Here is a 20,501-nt window from a genome sequence, read left to right as displayed (position 1 = left end):
CTTCTGTTCTGAAAGGAACTCTTAGGTCACCAAACAACCAAAGGACACCCAATAAAAGTTGGCTTGATTGGGACAAAGTGGACTTTCTAGGTTTATTCCATGTTTGAGTCCATAATAAAGAACATTACTACGTGAAGAGAGTATTTTGAAGACATTGTGCTTTGATCAGTCATCCAAGTAAACACATCACTCCAGAAGTCTTTTCAGACACACAGATCAAAATATGAAAATCGGTCTTGAGAACATGAGGTTGGAGGTTGTCAAATGGAAGGCAATATCACCTGATATTTACATCTATTGATTAGTTCAGTTTCTGAAGATGCAGGATAGAGTAGAAACTCAATTATAAGTGGAAACTCTTCCCTTCAATACTTCTGAGAAATTTCTACTTCTCTGTTATATAAGGATAGTAACTTCCTGCCATAGCAGGTTGTGAAATATCGAAGAGTTGAGTAAGGATGGAGTGCAACTGGATCACATAGCTTTCTTGAACTCTAACATCACAGATCAGTATGTTCAACTTTGTGTTACATGGAAAAGCTAGATAGAAGAAAAGGCATGTCTTGTCAAACTTATTGTGGTTTTGTTTTAGTGAAGGGGTTCAACCTTCAATGGACATATTTTCATATCAACCAGGAGCCCTGAGTACTCCACTTGTGCATGTCTATGCAGATTTAACAGGTAGCCACAGCCTTTGCAGCTATGATCACTTAACACTGTCGATGAATATGCACTGAAATTTTGCAAGAGGATATTTAGCTTTCTTAAAAATCAAACAGAAGATATTTCAGATATAAATTTTCTCCCAGACATAATTATAAGAAAAGAATGGTCTGAAAAAATGACAAAACTTAATGCCTAGTAGCCAAAGACTAAGCCTTTCTTCCTAATTTCCCTTGCTCCAGATTTTTCTGCAGATATGGAGACCAGAGAACCAGGAATGGGACAGAAAAAGGAATATGCAAAAGCCTTGATAGAGGATTTGATGAAGATTCTTCAGATTCTTCACCACAGGTGTTATGGATGTAGGGTTAAACCAAAAACGTAGCAGATTCCAGTAATCTGTCACTAAAAAGCAAAGACAGCACTGTTCTGACAAGATTCCAAAATGGTCTGTCCATTTAAGTCTTTTCTTGAGTTTAAGACACTTCCAACTCCAGAGTTTCTGACATCCTGATCAAGTCATCACCACCTAATGTTGAAGTAATGTAACGCAACACTCAAAGACCGACAGCTGATGCTCAACCTTGCCTTATAATCACTAATCCAGTGACTGAACATCTTGAATAGGTCAATTCTAATCTTAATACAAGAAAAGATGATCTAATAAGGGAAAGAATCAGTATCACAGAGTTTCTAGGAGTAGAGAGAAAATATCGCAGGCTTCTCAGTGAACTCTTCAATCCTCACTCTCTAGAAAAGATCTTAACTTTTGTTGGGGTAGACAAACTAGGAATCTCTCAATAGACTTCTCTTGTCCCCTAGAGTTCACCAGGCTCCTTGTGATCATGAAAGAACTGGGCTGTACCGACAGAATCTGACAAACGGTGAAGGACGAGAAGTTCACGGAAAACGGCTGCGAGAGCACATACTTAGTAGCAAAATTCAAATCACTGGTAAAAGTCTAATTTTTCCTAATATAAACAAGGGTCTAGGCCAGGGGTTCTCACAACACATTTTTTGGTGGCCTCAGAGTGTGGCCACTCTGACAATTTTTCCTAAAACACTTAATTAACTTTAGGGAAAAAAAACAAACAAAAAAAAAAAACAAATATGCACATATACATGTCCAAATCATTATAATTTACCTATGTAGGGTTTTTTGTTGCAGACTCAATAATACAAATACTATACAGTTATCTCTACTCTTTACTGGATCAAAAGAGAACAGAAACACAAATAAGGTGCTTTGAACATTCTTGTTTTTTTCTCGTTTCTTTTGCCTTTTTGGGTTGTTGGTTTGGGTTTTTTTAAGACTTGCTAGCTATAATTAAGTCTGCGGTGAAAAGTGATATTTGTATGTTTGTATGTATCACTTTTCACTGCAGACTTACTCAGCCCCAGCAAGCCTGGGGACAAATTAAGCCCTGGATGGGTAGGTGGGTTCAGAGGCAGCAGAGGCCAGGGGTGTTGGGGCAGGCAGTGGGGGCCAGAGGTGATAGGGAAGGTGGGGGTAAGCTTGGGGACAGAGCCCGCCACCACACAGCCAAGGAAGGGAGCCCAAAGCCCCACATCCAGGGGACAGGGCCTTGGGACAGAGCCCGAAGCCGTGTGGTGGGAGCCTGCTATCCACCACCCCAGGTCTGAAGCGTAACCCCACCACTCCCGGGAAGGTGGAGAACTCACTAACTGCCTGCTCCTTCAGCTTGTCTCTCCCCAGAAGGAGGTGGGGCGGCTTTGCCTCCCGCTCCCTCAAACCACTGCCCAGGAGGCTGTGCCTGCAAGAAAAGCTGCTGGTGGCCATATTTGAGAAACGTTGATCTAGATGTTTGTAGGTACATTTCGAGACAGAAAATACGGAAAAGCCATCATGAAACATCAAATTTATAAATTCTGATTGGAGTATATATTGAGTTGAAATCCTGGTACCTCTGGAATTTACCTGAGCTCTCAATCCAGAGGAAAAAAGAATCAAGTGAAGAACATGAGTGATAAGATATTCAAGATAACCTGGGACAGGTGACAATCTGCAGAAAAGTGACAACTGAGACTTGAACTGGGGGCCAAATGGGCAGTACCTGCAGCAGGACCCGACAACACTAGAATGGAAAGCAGCAAGCCATCTGAATGCTCATATTTGGCTTGCCTTGCCTTTCAACTTAAAAATCATTCTTGGACCAATGGCATCTCTCAGACGATGGCCCCAAACTTAAGTCAGAGTAGCACTCCATCACTTTTTTCTGAAGCCATGATGAGTAAGTCCCAGAAGCTTCAGAATACATGAAGCCACAAAGATCCAATAGCTTTAAATCTTAACATTTTTGATACTTTTCTGAGAAGCACTTTTAGGCAAGATGTGCACTGCACAATGGGGGCAGTAGAGCTTCTCCTGCGGACATAGTCACCACTGTTCGTTTATGTGGGTTTATTATATTGACAAGTCTGCATAGCGGCTACATGAGTGATCTTGCAGCTGTACTGCTGTAAGCTTGCTAGTGTAGACATGGTCTAACAGTGTCACAGCTATCTACAAGATCTAACACAAAGTTTAGCATGGGTAGTTAGCACATATTCTAAAAACAAAAGGAGTACTTGCGGCACCTTAGAAACTAACAAATTTATTTGAGCATAAGCTTTCGTGAGCTACAGCATCTGATGCATCCGATGAAGTGAGCTGTAGCTCACGAAAGCTTATGCTCAAATAAATTTGTTAGTTTCTAAGGTGCCACAAATACTCCTTTTCTTTTTGCGAATACAGACTAACATGGCTGCTACTCTGAAACCTGTCACATATTCTAAGGGACCATTCAAGATGAAGTGGCCTATTACAACCCATGTGGTCATAGGACTAAAAGGTGAGTTAGTGGAGACAAACTGACAGAGCACCATGCCTGACAACAGGAAAACAAGCTGACTCAGGCAGTGGTGTATGCCCCTTCTAGCTTCAGTCCTAAATATCCCTTTCCATGAGGAAGCTGTGAAGTGTACCTTTTGCACTGTTCTGATGGGTCCCTACTTTCTAGAACTTTGAGAAACAAAAACACATATCCTAGACCAGGTACTTGAAGAGGCAATTCTTGAAGGAGAACAAACAAGTAAGGTTTTTTGGTGAATACATGGTAAATTACAATACAAATTAAAATCCTTACCATTCCATCGTAACGGTCTCCAGGTCTGCCCCTCCGGTCATAAGACATAAGATCTCTACAATGAAGGAAAAAAACCAAAACTGGTGTATAACTTAAGTATTTTTACTTATGTAAGGTCACATTTTAGTTCAAAATTGCTAACTCAATTTGATAATCTGCAACGAACACAGGAAGCACAAATAGAATCAACAAATTCTACTCTTTAGAATTTTGTATGTCCTTGCGCAAGAACTCACCCGCCACGAGGAGGCGGAGGAGGAGGAAGAGGAAGATTACGTGCTCTGCTACCACCTCTGCCACCACGACCTGGAGGAGGGGGAGGGGGTCCTCTGCGAGGGCTCATGTCATCATAATCTCGTCTTGATGGAGGCATGGGACGCCCACCACGACCAGGAGGCATTCGATCAAAGCCTCCCCTTCCACGCATTGGAAATCCTACAGGACGTCCCCTTCTATCATCAAACATCATTGTGAAGCCACCATAGTCATATGTTTCATCATAGAAATTGGGGTCATACGGCTGTGCCCGTCCTTTGATTGGAGACTAATTAAAAAGTAGAGAGAGTTCGCATTTGACTGTTAAAATTAATAGACCTCAGTATAATACATAAAAGTATAAAACAATACTTTAAACCACCAATTTAAAGAGTTTGAAAATTATCCCTGTACATTTTCATAAGTATCATGCTTGTGAAGAATACATCTAGCAACCCTGGCATGTCCTCAGTTTATCCACAGAATAGGAACAGAAGAGGCAGAACTAGCATGAACTTTCCTATTAGGCTATGTCTACACTACCACGTATGTCAGAAAAACTTTAATGTCGCTCGGGGGTGTGAATATTCCACCCCACTGAACAACATAAATTATGCCAGCGTAAGTGCTAATGTGCACAGCACCATATCGGCGGGAGAGCTTCTCCCGCTGCTTATTGAGAATGGATTAATTATGTCAACAGAAGAGGTGTCTTCTGTTGGCACAGAGCCACTACATGAGAGCTTTTACAGCAGCGCAGCTGCACTGCAATGCTGCGCTGCCGTAACCTCTTAGGTGTAGACAGTAGCCTTGATATGCTTCCTATGAAGTTCAACTCTGCTGGAGACACCACTCAAGGATCAGAGAGTAATTCAGTTTCTGTGAACATTCTTTTCTGATTTTATTCCGTCCCAGACTCCCTTTATATCATTCAGTATACAAGAGAAAATGAACAATGCCTTTTTTGTAGAAATACTGCATTTTTTTTTAAAATGTAAAAAGAAAACGTTTTCTAGAATTGGCCTGAAACTTATTTAACACAGGGCACCAATAGCCAAATTGTAACTTTTGGTTATAATTGCCATATGCTAGAAGAGAAATGGAAACCAGAAGACTAAAGTGTCATGTCCCTATCTTGAAAACATCTAGGCCCGTTATAACAAAATACTGATCTTTAAATAAGTGAATCTAAAAACATGTTACCTCTGATATAAGATCCAGGATGATCTTGATGCATTCCACAACTCTATCAGGCTTTCCACCAATAAGTACCACTCTGTCCGTGGAATGAGGACAGCACTCTTGAAAAAGTTTAATGGTGGTCTGAGTGTTCTGTTAAAAAAAAAAGAAACATTTCAACTACAAGTATTTAAGCATGACTAATAGCTCATCAAGAAAACTAACAAAAAAGCCAGCAATATTTGTGTGCATGTATATATATGTATGTGTGTGTATATGTATAAATAAATAAAAAAGAGATACAGTCATCTTAACCTAGGCAATTAAAATTCTTAATAGTTTCAGTAGATTTGGTTCCTGAGCTCCCCTACAAACATCTGAAACAAATGCTACACCGCATTGTCAAATGCACAAACTGAAGGAGAAAATTTTTTCCATTACAGTAACCCAAGATTAATTTTAACGATAGGATAAAAAAAGCACAGACCTGTATTTTTAAATTTTCAGCATCCTTTCAAAACCAAGTAAATCTACAACCCCAGGATTTAACTTGTAATGTAGGTCACTGTCTATTGTGGTACAGAAATAATATCGAAGATCTTCTTAGGCTGCTTATTTTGTTTTACAGTTGAAATAGTCAATATTTGACTATTTTATACAATAAAAAACCAAAGTAATTAAATTATACTAATCTGTTTTGAAGAGCTAATGATGCATCTAAATTATTAATGGTTTAAAATGAAAGACTAAATATTAAATAATTGATCAATTTTATCCACATATGAATTTAAAATGAGCGCACAAGAAAAATGTAATTTTTTTTTTGTATATAAAAACCATTACACGAATCAGAGAAGTCAGGGATTTAAGTATTATTGGTAAAAATTTGTTACCGAGCAGCAGGGTGTGAAAAATATTAGAATCTTCTAAGCAACTATAATTTTACAAGTTGTAGGACTAGCTCTATCAGTACCAGGCTATTTTTCATATCCTTCCAAAAGCTATATAAATATTTAGTACGTTATTTGACCAGACACAGCCTAAATTTTTTTTGTATTGGCGTCCATGCCATGCAACACCAAATAGAATGGTTATATTGTATATTTATAAAAAAACAAAAATGTTAAGGAACTCTTCATAGGTTTCTAAGATGTTTTTAGAAAAAAAGGGTGATCCAATTAGACTTAAATACACTTTAGTGGACAGGACGGACCAAAAGTCATAGGCTTTATCACCATCTGTCCCGGGCTCACTGTACAACTGTAGCAAATCCTACAATAAGCTATGTACAAGCAGACCCCTTTGCCAGCATGGAAATCCGATGTGAAGTCAGTTCTGAGTAATTCACATTGCCAGTGTTAAAAATAAAGCAGTCACTGAATGCACCCCGCCATGCTGGAACCCACCTATAAATACAAAACTAGTAAATAGCTTATAAAACAAATCTGGATAATGGGGAAAAATGATACCTCTCGGAGTTCTTTGATTTTAGCACCCTTGACGCCAATAATTCCTCCTGCCAGACTCTGGTGAATCAACAGCCTTAGCTCGCAGTCAAAGTCACTTCCTTTGTAGTGCTGGTACTGTCGTAAAAGTACATAGAAAAATTTGTACACAATGAAGATCAGCCAAATATAGCACAAATTTGTCTTGAATAAATATTTAGCATAGTGCTATTTCGATTTTTTCAGATCATACAAAGTTCTAAACAGATCTACATCTGGCCAAAAACAGCTGAAATTTGTTTCTGTATTTCCTATGCTTTGACTACATAACCACTGAAGAACCATGCAGCACTGCGTGGGGTCAAGATAGCATGGTGCAACATCAGAGCCGGAGCAAGTAAAATGAAGAGTTTAGGATGCAATGTTCCCAATGTCCATTTTTGCCTGATTATTGGAAGCATTTTAGTAATTGTGAAGTACCAAATTCTTGTATGTTTTACCTTAAGACAATTTTTTCTGCTGTATCAGAATGCAATTTGTGATAAACTGAATCCAAAAATTGATCTCTTAAATTATTGATTCTTATTGTCTAAGAGTTTGTAACACTTCCCTCCACTAAAAGAAGCTTAATTTACATAGAAAGAATAGCACGGACAGAATTGTCATTTGATGTTTTACATTTCTGAAGATGCAAGTAGAGGAAAAAGGCATACCTCTTCTAAGGTAGGGATAATTTTCTTCAAAATTTCTCCAATTGTTTCAATATCTGCACTTATACTCAATATGCTGTCAAAGGCCACAAGTGCCAGATAATAAAGAGAAGGTGAAAAAAAAAAGCACAAGTAAGTTTTGCATTCATAATCATAGAACTCAAAACAACTTACTACAGAGTAGAATTTACAGTATTCCCCATTTAAAGTAAACCTGTTTACTGAATTTACAACACATGCATCTTTGTTTATGCCCAATATATACACACGATAAATTTAAGATTAGATCTTGCAGAGGCAGAGAGAGCAAGAGACAGAGCAAAAGACAGAGCAAGAGAGAAAATGGGATTTTGGAAGGGCTCAGATTAAGTGGGCAAGAAACTGATGCAGAACTGAAAGTTGAAGTGAATATTCGTGTTCCCCACCACCACTAATTTAGGATACCCTCGCTATTACATCAGTAAAACTGGCACACCTTCTCATAGGAAAAGTAGGGATATGCAAGTGGTGAACATTATATTCGGAGTAAGGTTATGAGACCAGTTAGAAATTACTAATGGGGCTCTGCAAGAAAACAAATACAAAGCAAGACAAAAAAACCCCAAAAACCAACAAAAAACCAACCCCCCCCCAAATAAATAAAAAGACAACACAAATGAGAAGTGAAGGAAAGTGAACCAGAGAGTTAGCATTTCATCAGAAAAAATTATGAACAGGCAATGTTGGGGGAGCAAGGTGGGCCACAAAGACAGAGCGAGAGATTATTTTGAAACAATTTGATTTACAATGCAGCAAATATGCAACACTTGAAGCTGTGCTCCTTCCATTGAAATAAAATTAGTGGATTGTTTGGGTGGGCAACTCACGTAAAAGTTCAGTGACAAAAAGACTTAATGGGGAAAATAAGACAGAAAACTTGAAAAAACAATACACCGTCTATAAGGGGATACTATTTAATTATATAAAAGGCAGGTAATAAAATACATTTCTCTCTTTCTAATCAGGCAGTGAGGCATAAACTGTTGGGACATACCGCTCGGGGCCACTGCTGTCTGGGACTGAAACACTGGCATTGTACTGCATTGGTCATTGGCGTTCGTGGATGTTGGCATTGGGCATGGGCATTCAATCGGAAGTTGTCAAGTATGGCACCCGTTTGGCAACGAGCACATTTTTGGGCATAGCCAACCAGGGTTTTCACATGGGCGTTCAGGGGCGGATGGGCCAACGTCATGATGGGCAACGCAGGGGCAAGTCGATCCAGTACATGGGCAACGGAGATATATGGCCAAAAAAACAAGGAGAGGGAAAAGGGGGAAAAGCAATAAATTTTAATTTAATACAAACTATACTCATTACTCTCAATTAATGAAACAAGCTTAAGTTGTTCTGAAGACTAACACAATAACGGATTGCTACATTGACTGTGGCTTAACATTTATGGACCTTAAAATGAGTTACCTGATCTAACTATACTACTTTTTACTTTTAGCATACGATGTTTCAGTAGTAGGCTGGCTCATGAGGGTAGACACAAAACCTGTTGAGATTCAGATTACTGAAATCCTGGGCAAACCGGGAAAGTTAATATTCTAGATAATTATATATGATATCTGGATTTTTTCCCCCTTTAATAAAAGAACACTAGCTGCCAAAGAAGTCAGTTAATGTGCATATGGTTCCTGACCATTTTCAATTCTAGTTGCTAATGTTTAGGAACTTCCAAGCACAATTTTTATAAGGAGTTCAATTTACATATTTAAAATTTAAATAATCTAATGAAAAATGTAGACAAATCTGATACCAACTGTGAAATGATATACTACCAAATACGGTGTTTAACGAAGTGTCTTTCAAGAAAGAAAAACTGCTGAAATCATAGCTGATGTCAAGTACAAGAGGATAAACTAATGAAATTTCTTTTTAAGTGTTGCCAAGTTCTATAAACAAACATTTATGTTGAACATGTGTCTAATCACAAGAGTCAACCCACTATAAAACGTGAATAGTAGATAAATCATGATCATTTAAAATCTTCCAAGTTACAGAATAAAATGTTTCTATGCTGTTCTATACCCATATTTAAATCATGCAATCTTCTTAACATTAATGTCTTTGTGCTTCATGTGCAAGCTGTTGAAGTAAGAACAGATGGACAGTTTTAAAAAAAGGAAGTCTAAAAAATATTCATCTATCACTGGGTTAAGCCAGCCACCTGCAATGGTTTTCAGTAATACTATAATTGATTCACACATATGGGAAATGGTGCAATTAAGGGTTTTAAGCTCTGTCAATATTTCTAATTAGATTGTTAACTCACTTGAAGTGTATAATTTAGTGGAATCCTGTTAATACGCAAAGAGGTTTAATACAAACCTCCTCCCACATAACTCAATCTGGGTTTTAATTACAATATAAACTCAAAAACCTTGAGGTTATCTATTCTAACAGTCATTACAAATGGCTTGTAACTAGACTATTAAGGTCTAAAACTGATTTTCTCAATTTCTAGAAATGCATGTAATCAGGTTTAAATGCAGTGTTCTGAAAGAATCGTTAAATTAGTTCAAACTCTCAAATACTCACGTCTGTACGAAGTGCCTTAATATTTTTGCCACCTTTTCCAATCACTGCTCCAGCATTCTGAAAAAATATTCAAAAATTACACAATGCCAATGCAAAATTTACTTTTTTCCAAAGGGAAATAAGTTTAAAAATGACATTTATTTTTGCATCAGGTTGATTTTAGCATGCCTTTAAAGACAGTTTTCTTTAAAAGGGTTCAAATTAAACGATGGTGAAGAAATTGAGACAAGCTATGCAAACTGAAAAAACGCTGACAGATCTGTTACTGCTCAATTAAGAAAAAGCAAAATTTTGCAATCTAATAAAATTTCCATATTAACTTTAAATTTCTGGGTGTTTCAATCTGCATCACTACAATATCAAGATATAGTTCACCTCTGAAAAGTAACATTGGCATTATGAGGTTCCACATTTATTGTGCAAGTCAATGGCTTTTAGATTAAATTTTCAGTTTATAAGAAGGTTTATCATCTTAATTGCCAGCACTACAAAACTTGACTTTTAGATTGCATAATGCTCCTTGACAACTACTTGTAATAAAGGGTCTACAGTCCAAGCGTTGCCCTTGATTACACCTATGCAACTCTACTGCCTTCTTGCAAGGTACAACCCAAGTTATGATATGAAGACAATGGAGTTGAAGTGGCTCTGCCATTTGGATTTATCCGATTTATTTACAAGCCAAAAAATAATCCAGTTCACATTCAGAATCCACCATGTTGTGAAAAATTAAGAGCGGTAAAAAACCTTACTTCAACTAAATAAAGTAGGTATAACTCAATACATATAGAGATTTTTGTTGAGTAAGGTGATGCCAATTTAGAATGTCACTTTCCTGAGTAAGTCTACATTTCACATTTTTGATTAGTAGAATAAATTTGCAGCAGTCTATAACACTGGTAGATGTTCAACAATGGCAAATAAATGTATCAAACTAGGCTGTTATATTGACTGGTGTATTAAAATCACCTGCTTACTATGCTGCAGGTTCTTCAAATACTATACTGAGTATGTCAAACTTGTTCTGCAACAATTTATATAATCCATCTTCTAGAAATACCACATACAGTCAAACGAACATAAATCCTAACAATAAAACCCCAACTATAGATTACTTTACTTCAGCAAAATAGAAAACCAAGCTGTGCCCATATTTTGATGACTGCATGGCAATTTCTGAGAGAACCAAGGAATTAGCCATAGCAAGATCACCACCTTCTGTCTCAGTGTCGCAGATAAACATAAACATAGTGGGGGTAAATGCTAAACTAGAGTAAACTGACATAAAAATGTATATCCACTGAGGAGCTACCCATGTATTCTTCCACACTGCTCTTTTGTTTACTATGAGGGTGACTAACAATTGCACTGTTGAAAATAAAGTTATTAAAATTCACAGGCATAATTTCCTCCCCCATATTTAAGTTGATGATCCCAATTGAACAATGTTCTCCTTACAGCCTTATTATCTGAGGTTAATTTTTAGTCCAAGCCCAGGAAATAACCTGCACTTTAACTGTTATTGCTTAACTTCCTGGTTACTGGCTTAAAATGTAAGACCTTAAAAATCACTGGACTAATCTTGGTAAAATTACATTTAAAAAAAAAGAAAAGGAGTACTTGTGACACCTTAGAGACTAACAAATGCCACAAGTACTCCTCTTCTTTTTGCGAATACAGACTAACACGGCTGCTACTCTGAAACCTATCATAAAAAAATCACTTTTTATCTGCAACATCCCATCACCACATTCAATATTCCAAACAATAAAGTTTCATTTGACTATTTTAAAAGATGAACTACACAGTGTTGCTATTTCTGCTACAACACTGTACGTTAGTTCTCTCAGCAGAGTGAAAAATAAAGTTTTATTTTACATTTTTGTTTATAAACCTTCAACTAGAAACTCAAGCACCAAGATTATATGCTTTGTTATGACTGCCCGCATAATTGCTACTACACACTTTAAAGGGGTAACATATTTCAAGTATATTACTTTGCTCTGAAGCAGGATGCGCAGTTCTACCATTTCATCAGTGTTGCGAGATCTTTTGAAAGCCTGTTCTTCTTCCATATCTTCTGCAGGACGTTTTCCTATAGTTTCATAGGGCAGGAATGCAAACACTCAGTTAGTTTTCGCTATGCCATATTCAAAACGTGTGCACTTCGATACCAATGTTCCTGATTAAACTTTGTTTGATTAAGTGGATACCAATGTCAAATCCAAAAGCTAAATATACTGAACATTTGTAACCAAAATAATTCACAATTCCAATGCAAAAACCGTGGTAATTAACATTCTTACAGAATGGTGATCTTAATATTGCAATAATTTATAATCTATGAAGTACAGTTTAAACCAAGATGTTGGGGGTTTGTCGCTTTTATGAAATTTAGGTCTACACCATTTAGTAAGATATACTTATGATGACAGTAGTGCTGTTATACAATTTCCAAAATTCTCAAAAGATTAACACAAACATATCCAAAAGGTTGAAAATAGTTTACCCCATTGCTGAGTACTACTGGAATAATTTGCAATGCAACAATTCAAATACTCTCTTTACAAGCTGGCACCAATTACTATGAAAACTGAATTACTGCTGCTGTTTTGAATTTTGCCACTGATTATAAGATCCTGAGTAAGCAATGCATACTATCTGTAGTTCTTTTGTGCAAAATACTAAGTAAATAAAAGCTGCAATAATGACGCTGACTAGTACTTGCTTCTGTTGACCAGAAATAAGAGCTAAATAATGGATAGATGATAAAACAATTTTTAAATCCTTAGTTTTTACACTTATTTGATTAGCATCTGTGTATACACATACACACATGCTAAACAAGAACACGCAGTAATGCACTGACAAGATAGCCAAACTCATAGCACTGAATCAAAATTCAAAACGTAATGTTTTTTGACCATTAAGAAATTTTCAGAAGTGTCACAGTCAATGCACAAGAGGTACTGCGACCTACTGTCTTGAAAACATTCAGTACATCTAAGTTATTGAATTTGTGAATGCAATTAGTATTTTAACAATTTAAGCCTTCTAAAGTATTTAAAAGCATATAGCCTTTATAGAAACGCTTAAAATTGTCTCAAGGCTAAACATACAAGAATTTGGTACTCACAATTACTAAAATGCTTCCAATAATCAAGCAAAAACGGACATTGGGAACATTCCTTCCTAAACTGTTCATTTTACTCGCTATATATACTTGCATATAGCTTTTATAGAACTTACCATTTGTCTCTGTGTTGGTAAAGGTCTCCTCTTGCTGCTCAGTCTCCATCACTACCTTTTATTTTTAGACTAGTAAATGGAACCTGTCAAAGAATAAAAAGGCTAGCACAAGTACTCTTTATAGAAAAAATCAAACTGTGCATCTTGCTAAAACGAACAATCAAAGAGACAACTGCTTCTAGAACTTACGATTATATATCCTTGCAGAGCAAAACTGAAGTGTTCTGGGCGGGATCAAAATCAACAGCCTATTGCTTCAATAGCCTATGAAAACCAACATACATTAATTTTAGTCTTGTTCATTTACAGTTACACAGTCTTGACCAAGAGTACATTGAAGCTGATGCATTGAGCTTTCCACTGTAAATGCTATTATACAGTTTTTCTTTAGAACTCAGACAGCATGAGGCCTTAACATAAAAAGGCCAACAACTGATTTTTCCCCACTTCCAGTCAAGATGTAGTTACTGAAATATTGTTTTGCATTTGTTCATAATTTTCAGATTACGTTTAGCAACATTTCAGTATTCACCTTTCACTCAACAAATGGGAACTTCAAATTCTAAAATTAAATGAGACAAATCAATCCTTATTACACACAGTACACTAACACTTTAGACTTATGCACACCTTATTTTGAGGGGTTTCCACAGTCTATCTGTAAACAGGAGAGACTACTCAAGTTAAAGCACAATTACAAAAGCCAGTAACAATTTTTAGCCACATCAACTTGTTTTTAATAGGGCTTTTAACTCCAATATCAGCTGTGAGTCTTTAGAATGATAAAAGATCTACCTGTAAGTTTAGGAAAACTTTACTAAAAGCACTGCACAAGCATATTTTACCCTCATGTATACACATACAACTGCTATCACACATTAAAAGCAGTTAAATATATTCAAGTGTAAACTATACATTTGCCTGCTTGTGTAAGTCTGCGTAAGAATGTTCAGAAATTGCATTGTCTGAAATCCTATTAAGTATAGATTTGCACAGTATTCTTTAAATCCACATTTCAACAACTAAATACATCAAAAAATAGGTTTCCTAGGCTAACAAAAACTCCATGCTGGTTTAGAATTCTTGGTATTCTCGGTATTCTCTACCTGAAGTCTGACTTAATACTGTTGATTAATTCAGGATATTTAATGGGTTTATGCAGACAAATAGGCAATATCCATAGTATCGTTATAAATCACTGCATTATTCTAGAAACAAATATTTGGGGAGCGCCCAAACTAGCCTTTGTAAATGTATTAACTCTCTGAAATTAACTATTAACTCGGGGATAAAAAAAAAAGATTAGTGCAAACATATTTTCAAGTCTATATTTCTGCCACAATTGAGGAAAAAAGTGAACTCCAAAAAGTTCAAATCGATCGTGAATATATGGCCTGGGGATGTAACCGTGACATTTCCGAGCCGCATTTCCATTGCTGCTAACGCCATCAGGAAAGCCCATAAACCTAGGCATTGGTATGCCCCATATTTACTGAGCTGCTTACAGGCAGCTCGAATGCTCCCAAGCGGGAGTGGTGTGTGGCTAATTCACGCTGGCTATAGTGCTAGGCTAGAAAGTGCCAGTCCAAAAGCATTACACAAATAACGTAGCAGCAAGCATAAACACTGTACAAGAACCGATACTCAGTAGGGCAGTGGAGGGGAGATTACAGTGCCTACAACTTGCCCTGTGCTGGTGTAACCCTTTTGCGCATCGGGACGGGAGGAGCTTAGCCGAGATTGGCCACAACGACGAGAAGTGGGGCAGGGTCGGCCGCCACCCCAACCCACTCGCCCAACAAGCGGGATACTCGCTGTCTGAGAAGCGAGCAGCCGCGCCTCCGGACTCGGCCGCTCCCGGTGTCGGCTCTGACAGAGCTGTCCCGCTCCCGGAGGGGTGGGGGGGAGAGAGGGAGAAAGAAGCCGACTGGCCGAGTTATATAATCTCCTCTTCTCCCCCCGAGATGACTCCGGAGCTTCTCTCTTTCCCGGCGGCAGCTCAGGGAAAAGAAATGGCGGCCGCTGTAATGGCGCCTACGCGCTGCTAGGCGGAGCCGGGAGCGGAAAAGCCACCACCACGCGGTCACACCAAGGCCTACCCCTTGGCTGCCCGGGCGGACACAAAAGAGGCGCCTAGGAGCCCTCGCACCACGGCCTGCCCGGGCGGATAAAGGCCTCCCAGCAAGAAACGAACCCCCCCGCCGCCATGATCGCCCTGCGGGAACCGAGACCCAACCCGGATCCCGCAGAAATCGACACAGGCCCCGCAAGGGCCACCGCGCACGCTAGACGCCTCTCCCCGATTGCGCGCCATGATCCCCCAACAGCCAGTCCCCCACACCGAGTTATCAAAACAAGCCCGCAGAGATCACCCCTCCCCCGCCCCCCAACCCGCCCCGTCCGACTGCAGGAGGGAAGGGGGGAAAGACTCAGCGTACGCGGGAACCGACCGAGTGTGAGGGGGGGGCCGGGGGCCTACAATCCCTCTGGGCACGGATCTGCTCAACCCACTCCCGCAAAGGGGGAAGACTTCTGCCCTCGGGCAAAGGAGGCAGTGCCCTGGTGAGGAAAGGGAGCTAGCAGCGTGACGGTGTAGGCTGATGCACAGTTACAACCAGGCCGCCCGCATCACTGTGTCTCGAGACGGAGACGGATTGGCGCAAACAGGTCCCGACTTCATTTATAGCGGGAGGAGGAATCCCACGCGCTGCATTGCCCCCCTTTCTCCTCAGGGCCGGCCTCTCCAGGCTACGTCTTACCGCGCTGCGCGCTCTCTGGTCCGAAGCAGCGACGCACCAGTCGCCTGCCCTACCGACTCGAGTGTGAGAAAGAAAGGGGTGTGGGAAGGAACAGCCCCCACCACCAACGCGCACACACACAGCACTTTCAGCCCATTGGCTCAGCCTACAACCGAAGATGGCACGCCACAGCTCTATTGGCTAATAGAGCTGCCCATCACACCTCAGGCGGTTCCCACTTAGCCCCGCCCTCCGTGGTAGCTACGCAAATCTATATGGGCCCGAAAACCGTAAGAAAGGTGCCCGGCTTTATTCTCCGGTCGCTCTGCATCGCACTGGCATGTCGGACACCCTTTACCTGACAGGCAGGAGTCACGATAAAAGCTACGACAGCAACAAGAACCAGCGGGCGGTGTAAGGGAAGGAAGAGCGACCTCCGTCGTATGGCGAGAAAATGGCGTTTGTGAAAACTCCGCCTCCCTCGTCCGTCTCCGAGATGGGCGAAAGTCTCGCGAGGTTCAAAGTCGCGCGCGCTTGGCCGGGCACTTCCCGGCTCTAAATGATCGTTAGATTTTAGGCTCGTGTCGTGGGGACAGTGCGGAGCACGGCTGGCTCTGCGCATCCAGACCGTGCGCGTGCGTGTTATGAGGGGCGGGAGGAGTGGTCTCTGTTGCCTTTTCCTGGCCGCTTGGCTCGCTGCCCCGCCCCGGGTGCGGGTAAGTGGGGCCGCTCCCCGCGAGCCGGGGTTGGTGGGGGCTGGTACCTAGCACGCTCTCCTCTAATTCCGCTAGCCCCACTGCCCGTGGGTCGTGACATTCACAGCACCGTGCAGCCGGGCTCCGTCCCTAGCGCTCTGCCTAGAGCCTAGCGGCCATGGCGCCTGCGCTCTGAACCGATTCGAGCGCCGCAGCGAGGTGGTGAGGGTGTTCACGATGGTTTCCTAGATCCGCTTTCAGAACGCTCTCAGCCGCATGCCTGGGCGGCACCAGTGGCCGCTCTTGGTTGGAAAGCGGCTAAAGCCACTGCTTTTGGGGCAGGGCCTGCGTTGCCCTCTGTCTGCGGGGCACCTACTGCACTGCAGAGGACACTGCAAGACAAATGACAAAAACAGTTTGCAAATGCAAAGCCCGAGGCAGCAAAACTGATAGCAAAACGGTCCGTCTCATTGTAATCATACTGAAGTCAGTAGCTCCTACTTGCACAGGATGACCAGGCCCATAAATGTGTGAACACACTGCTTTCTTTTCACGTGGGGGAGAAAGTCTGCTTGCCTTGCAACGTGACTGATTCAGGCTGAAGTTTAGGCCAGGGTGGCTTTTGCCACAGACTAATACATAATTTAGAATTTCATGGAGGAGAAAGGTCTTATCAACCTCTGCTCTTATAATGCTTCTATAGCTCCTTTAAAAATAAAAAACAGAAATAATAAAACTTTAAGCTTTCTGATTACATAATAATGAAGTAAAAAAGGATACAACCCAGCTGTGTATGTTTTATTGAATTTCTTGTTTCTTTTGTTGATTAATTTTTAAGACCATATAACCCTCAAAGAGCTTTTATTAGTAATATGGGTGTTCCTCAAGACCTCACTGCTACAATTTGGGACCACCTCTACCTGGAATTTCAGTTTAGTCAGGGTGCCTGGTTGTATGATTTCACATCTTTAAAAGTACTCTGCAACTGGATTCAAGACTTGGACATATCTAGATACTACTTTAGTTCTAAAGCTTTCATCCAGTTACAGCACTTTTAAGGTCCCCTCTGTGCCATAATTGTACACAAATCCCCTGAGTTGCTCGTAGAATAGATGGGTCCTGTCACTTCTACACATAAGCTTATTAGTAGCAGTGAAAATAAGGACCATGTTCCTGTCAAAAGTAGAGAAGGAACTAGAGCCATTCCTGGAGGAAGAAAGCAAACATAAACTGAGGCTGAGGAGGACCTCCCAGCCTGCTTTCCACTATTTAATCTGGCGGGGTGGGAGGGAGATGAGACAATGACAGCAAGCATTCTTTCTGCCAGCAAGAAGAAAGACTTTTGAGTCACAGGCTTGTCAGAAGTCTGTACAAAAGATGGAGTCACCAAGATGGGTTTAGGGAGAGCAGCCTAGTAAAAATCTCAACACTCTCAGTTCTTTCTGGTGACCAGCTGGATACTTAGGCCTTGTCTACACTGAGACTTACAGCGTTGAAACTTTATTCGCTCAGGGGTGTGAAAAAACACCCCCCTGAGCAATGCAAGTTTCAGTGCTGTAAAATGGCAGTGTAGATAGTGCTACAGCGCCTGGAGCCTCCCCTCACGGAGGTGGTTTTATTACAGCACCAGGAGAGCTCTGTCTCCCAGCGCTGGAGCTATGACTCACAACCACATTAAAGCGCTGCCATGGTAAGTGGCCCAAGAATAAACTTTTTTTGTTTCCTTTCAGGGGATTCATGCATTTTTCCTATAACTTAAAAGAAAATGAGTGGATCTAGTGTTGCAGGAAAAGTGGAAACCTGGCTTTCTTCTACGTGGCATGTTAAAGTTCCTCTGACGTGGCTAGAAGCTTGTATTAACTGGATCCAACAAGAAAATGGTTGTAATTTAACTCAAGCTCAGATTAACAAACAGGTATTTGAGCAGTGGCTTCTTACAGATCTGAGAGATTTGGACTATCCTGTTTTGCCTGATTGTATCTTAGATGGTCCAAAAGGAGAACTGAATGGCTTTTATTCCATACAGATTGATTCACTGGTGGATGTTAGCCAGCCTGCATATTCCCAGTTGCAAAAGATTAGAGGAAAAAATACTGTAAATGAAGAAGTAACAGCCAACACTCAGGCACCCCAAAAGTCCTGGGAAGCAAAGCCTACCCGAATGCTGATGCTGCAGCTAACTGATGGAATACATCAAATTCAGGGTATGGAATACCAACCCATTCCTGTCCTCCATAGTAATCTTCCTCCAGGTACAAAAATTACAATACAGGGTAACATTGCATATCGTCTTGGAGTTCTTTTGCTAAAATCAGAAAATGTGAAATTGTTGGGGGGCGAAGTAGATGCTCTTCTAGAGGACTATGCTCAGGAAAGAGTCCTTGCCAGGTTAATTGGAGAAGCTGAGAACCCTAATCCTGTCAAGCAGCATGATCATGAACAAGGCATTTTAGGAGCTGTTGATGAACTAGGACAAACTCTAGGACCTTCAGATGAAGAGCTTCTAGCAAGTCTTGATGAAAATGATGAATTTACCATAAATCATGAAGTTCCTTTAGAAAGTGGATATTGTAGCAGAAGTAACAACTCAAATACAGCCACACATTTGCTCCTTTCAAGCAATGAAAACTACTCACAACAGGAATTTGGGATCCTCTTGCCTGGGGCAAATGAAGAACAAAGTGTTCCAGCTGTGGAGGATGTTGATGGAGATTTAGATGACTTCTCATTGGAAGATGACTTGTTTTTAGAAGAGGAGATCCAAGAAGAAATTCAGACAATGCAGTCACCGGTCATAAACAAAACCATAGATGTCATTACACAAAGATTTTCACATATGCCAAGATCTTCACTAAGTTACACATCTGAAAAAGATGACAGAGGTCAGTTGGATTCAGTTAGCAAAGAAAAATCCTGTGGGAGAGAACTGTCTGTTGGTGATGAAAGTAGTACAAGTAATTTTTCACTACACCATAATATACAACACTCCAAGAGCTTTACCAACGATTTCTCCTTGGAAAATGTTCTTGAGCAGAAGTGTAATAAGATAGATGTAGTTAAGAGCAGTCAAAAAAATTGTAGTTTTTCTGGCAGTAGATTGTTAAACAAAAGACCAGTTAATTTTTCAAAAACTGATTCAGAGATAAACAAACAAAATTACTGTGTACAAACCTTTTCTTACAGAACAACAGAGAAATGCAAAAGTCTTGAGTTAGATTCCCCACCTTTTACATATATTTCTGTTCTACTTGCAAATACCGCAGAAACTGTTACAACAGTGAAAGTTAAAGCCTTTATTGTAACCCTTACTGGAAATCTCACAAGCAGCAGTGGCTTCTGGAATATAATGGCAAAAATCTCTGATGGTACCGCTTATCTAGAGGTAGACATTGCTGATGAAATTCTAACAAGCTTAATTGGATTTTCAGTGCCTGAAATGAAACTGTTAAGGAAAGATCCCATTCTACATCAGAAGCTTAAGGATGGTTTGCAGAAATGCCAAAGAGAACTGATAGATCTTTGTTGTTTGATGACTATTGAATTTAATCCCTTTCAATCTAAAGCAACAGTACTAATTTTACAAGATGTTGATGCAGTAGATCTAGAAAACTTGAAGAAACGTTTAGATAAATAGTTGGAGGAAAAATCTATAGAAAGTAGTCCCAGGAAATATGTAATTCAAGGCATAGCAAAGTAAGTGTTGAGAACTCCATTAAGAAGTCCAGTGGTTTGTGTTTGTTTTTCTTAATGGCAGGGAGGGAAGGTGGGGGAAATATCCATTCTTTAAGGGGAAAATATTTGAATAAAAATTACAAATAAATTTGTTTTGATAAAA

General features: G+C 40.1%; 2 protein-coding genes across 11 annotated transcripts in view; one reads left to right on the top strand and one right to left on the bottom strand.

Annotated features, from left to right (window-relative positions):
• The window catches only part of HNRNPK (heterogeneous nuclear ribonucleoprotein K), a 26,319-nt gene extending 9,852 nt beyond the window's left edge, over positions 1–16,467 (bottom strand). For 2 of the 8 annotated variants that reach the window (XM_027827864.3, XM_043547324.1), the window contains exons 1-11: positions 16,330–16,467; positions 13,423–13,497; positions 13,234–13,316; positions 11,982–12,079; positions 9,985–10,041; positions 8,432–8,475; positions 7,402–7,474; positions 6,713–6,826; positions 5,268–5,396; positions 4,046–4,353; positions 3,810–3,864 (exon numbers count right to left, since the gene is read on the bottom strand). In XM_027827864.3, coding sequence (XP_027683665.1) covers positions 3,810–3,864; positions 4,046–4,353; positions 5,268–5,396; positions 6,713–6,826; positions 7,402–7,474; positions 8,432–8,475; positions 9,985–10,041; positions 11,982–12,079; positions 13,234–13,282 — 927 coding nt within the window. In that variant the 5' untranslated portion in view covers positions 13,283–13,316; positions 13,423–13,497; positions 16,330–16,467. Of the gene's footprint in view, positions 1–3,809; positions 3,865–4,045; positions 4,354–5,267; positions 5,397–6,712; positions 6,827–7,401; positions 7,475–8,431; positions 8,476–9,984; positions 10,042–11,981; positions 12,080–13,233; positions 13,317–13,422; positions 13,498–13,863; positions 13,892–15,683; positions 15,885–15,992; positions 16,157–16,329 lie in introns of those variants that run through there. The other 6 variants (XM_043547321.1, XM_043547322.1, XM_027827863.3 and 3 more) reach the window with 6 other exon arrangements.
• Positions 16,350–20,501, top strand: RMI1 (RecQ mediated genome instability 1). Of its 3 annotated transcripts, XM_037901781.2 has the most exons (3): positions 16,550–16,687; positions 18,397–18,581; positions 18,693–20,501. In XM_037901781.2, the coding sequence occupies exons 2-3, from the start codon at positions 18,432–18,434 to the stop codon at positions 20,298–20,300; spliced, it is 1,758 nt and encodes a 585-aa protein (XP_037757709.1). In that variant the 5' UTR covers positions 16,550–16,687; positions 18,397–18,431; the 3' UTR covers positions 20,301–20,501. The 3 variants fall into 3 exon arrangements, with proteins under 3 accessions (XP_037757708.1, XP_037757709.1, XP_007065587.2); XM_037901780.2 differs by lacking the exon at positions 16,550–16,687 and adding an exon at positions 16,350–16,487 and having other exon boundaries at positions 18,397–20,501; XM_007065525.4 differs by having other exon boundaries at positions 18,397–20,501.

Source organism: Chelonia mydas, chromosome 5 (genome assembly GCF_015237465.2).
Source record: "Chelonia mydas isolate rCheMyd1 chromosome 5, rCheMyd1.pri.v2, whole genome shotgun sequence".
NCBI classification, from domain to species: domain Eukaryota; kingdom Metazoa; phylum Chordata; order Testudines; family Cheloniidae; genus Chelonia; species Chelonia mydas.
The sequence above is the reverse complement of the archived record's forward strand: the minus strand, read 5'-3'. Positions and strand labels throughout refer to the sequence as shown.

Excerpts from the sequence above, each read along its gene's own strand:
- RMI1 (XM_037901780.2), top strand. The coding sequence starts at position 18,432 with ATGAGTGGATCTAGTGTTGCAGGAAAAGTGGAAACCTGGCTTTCTTCT.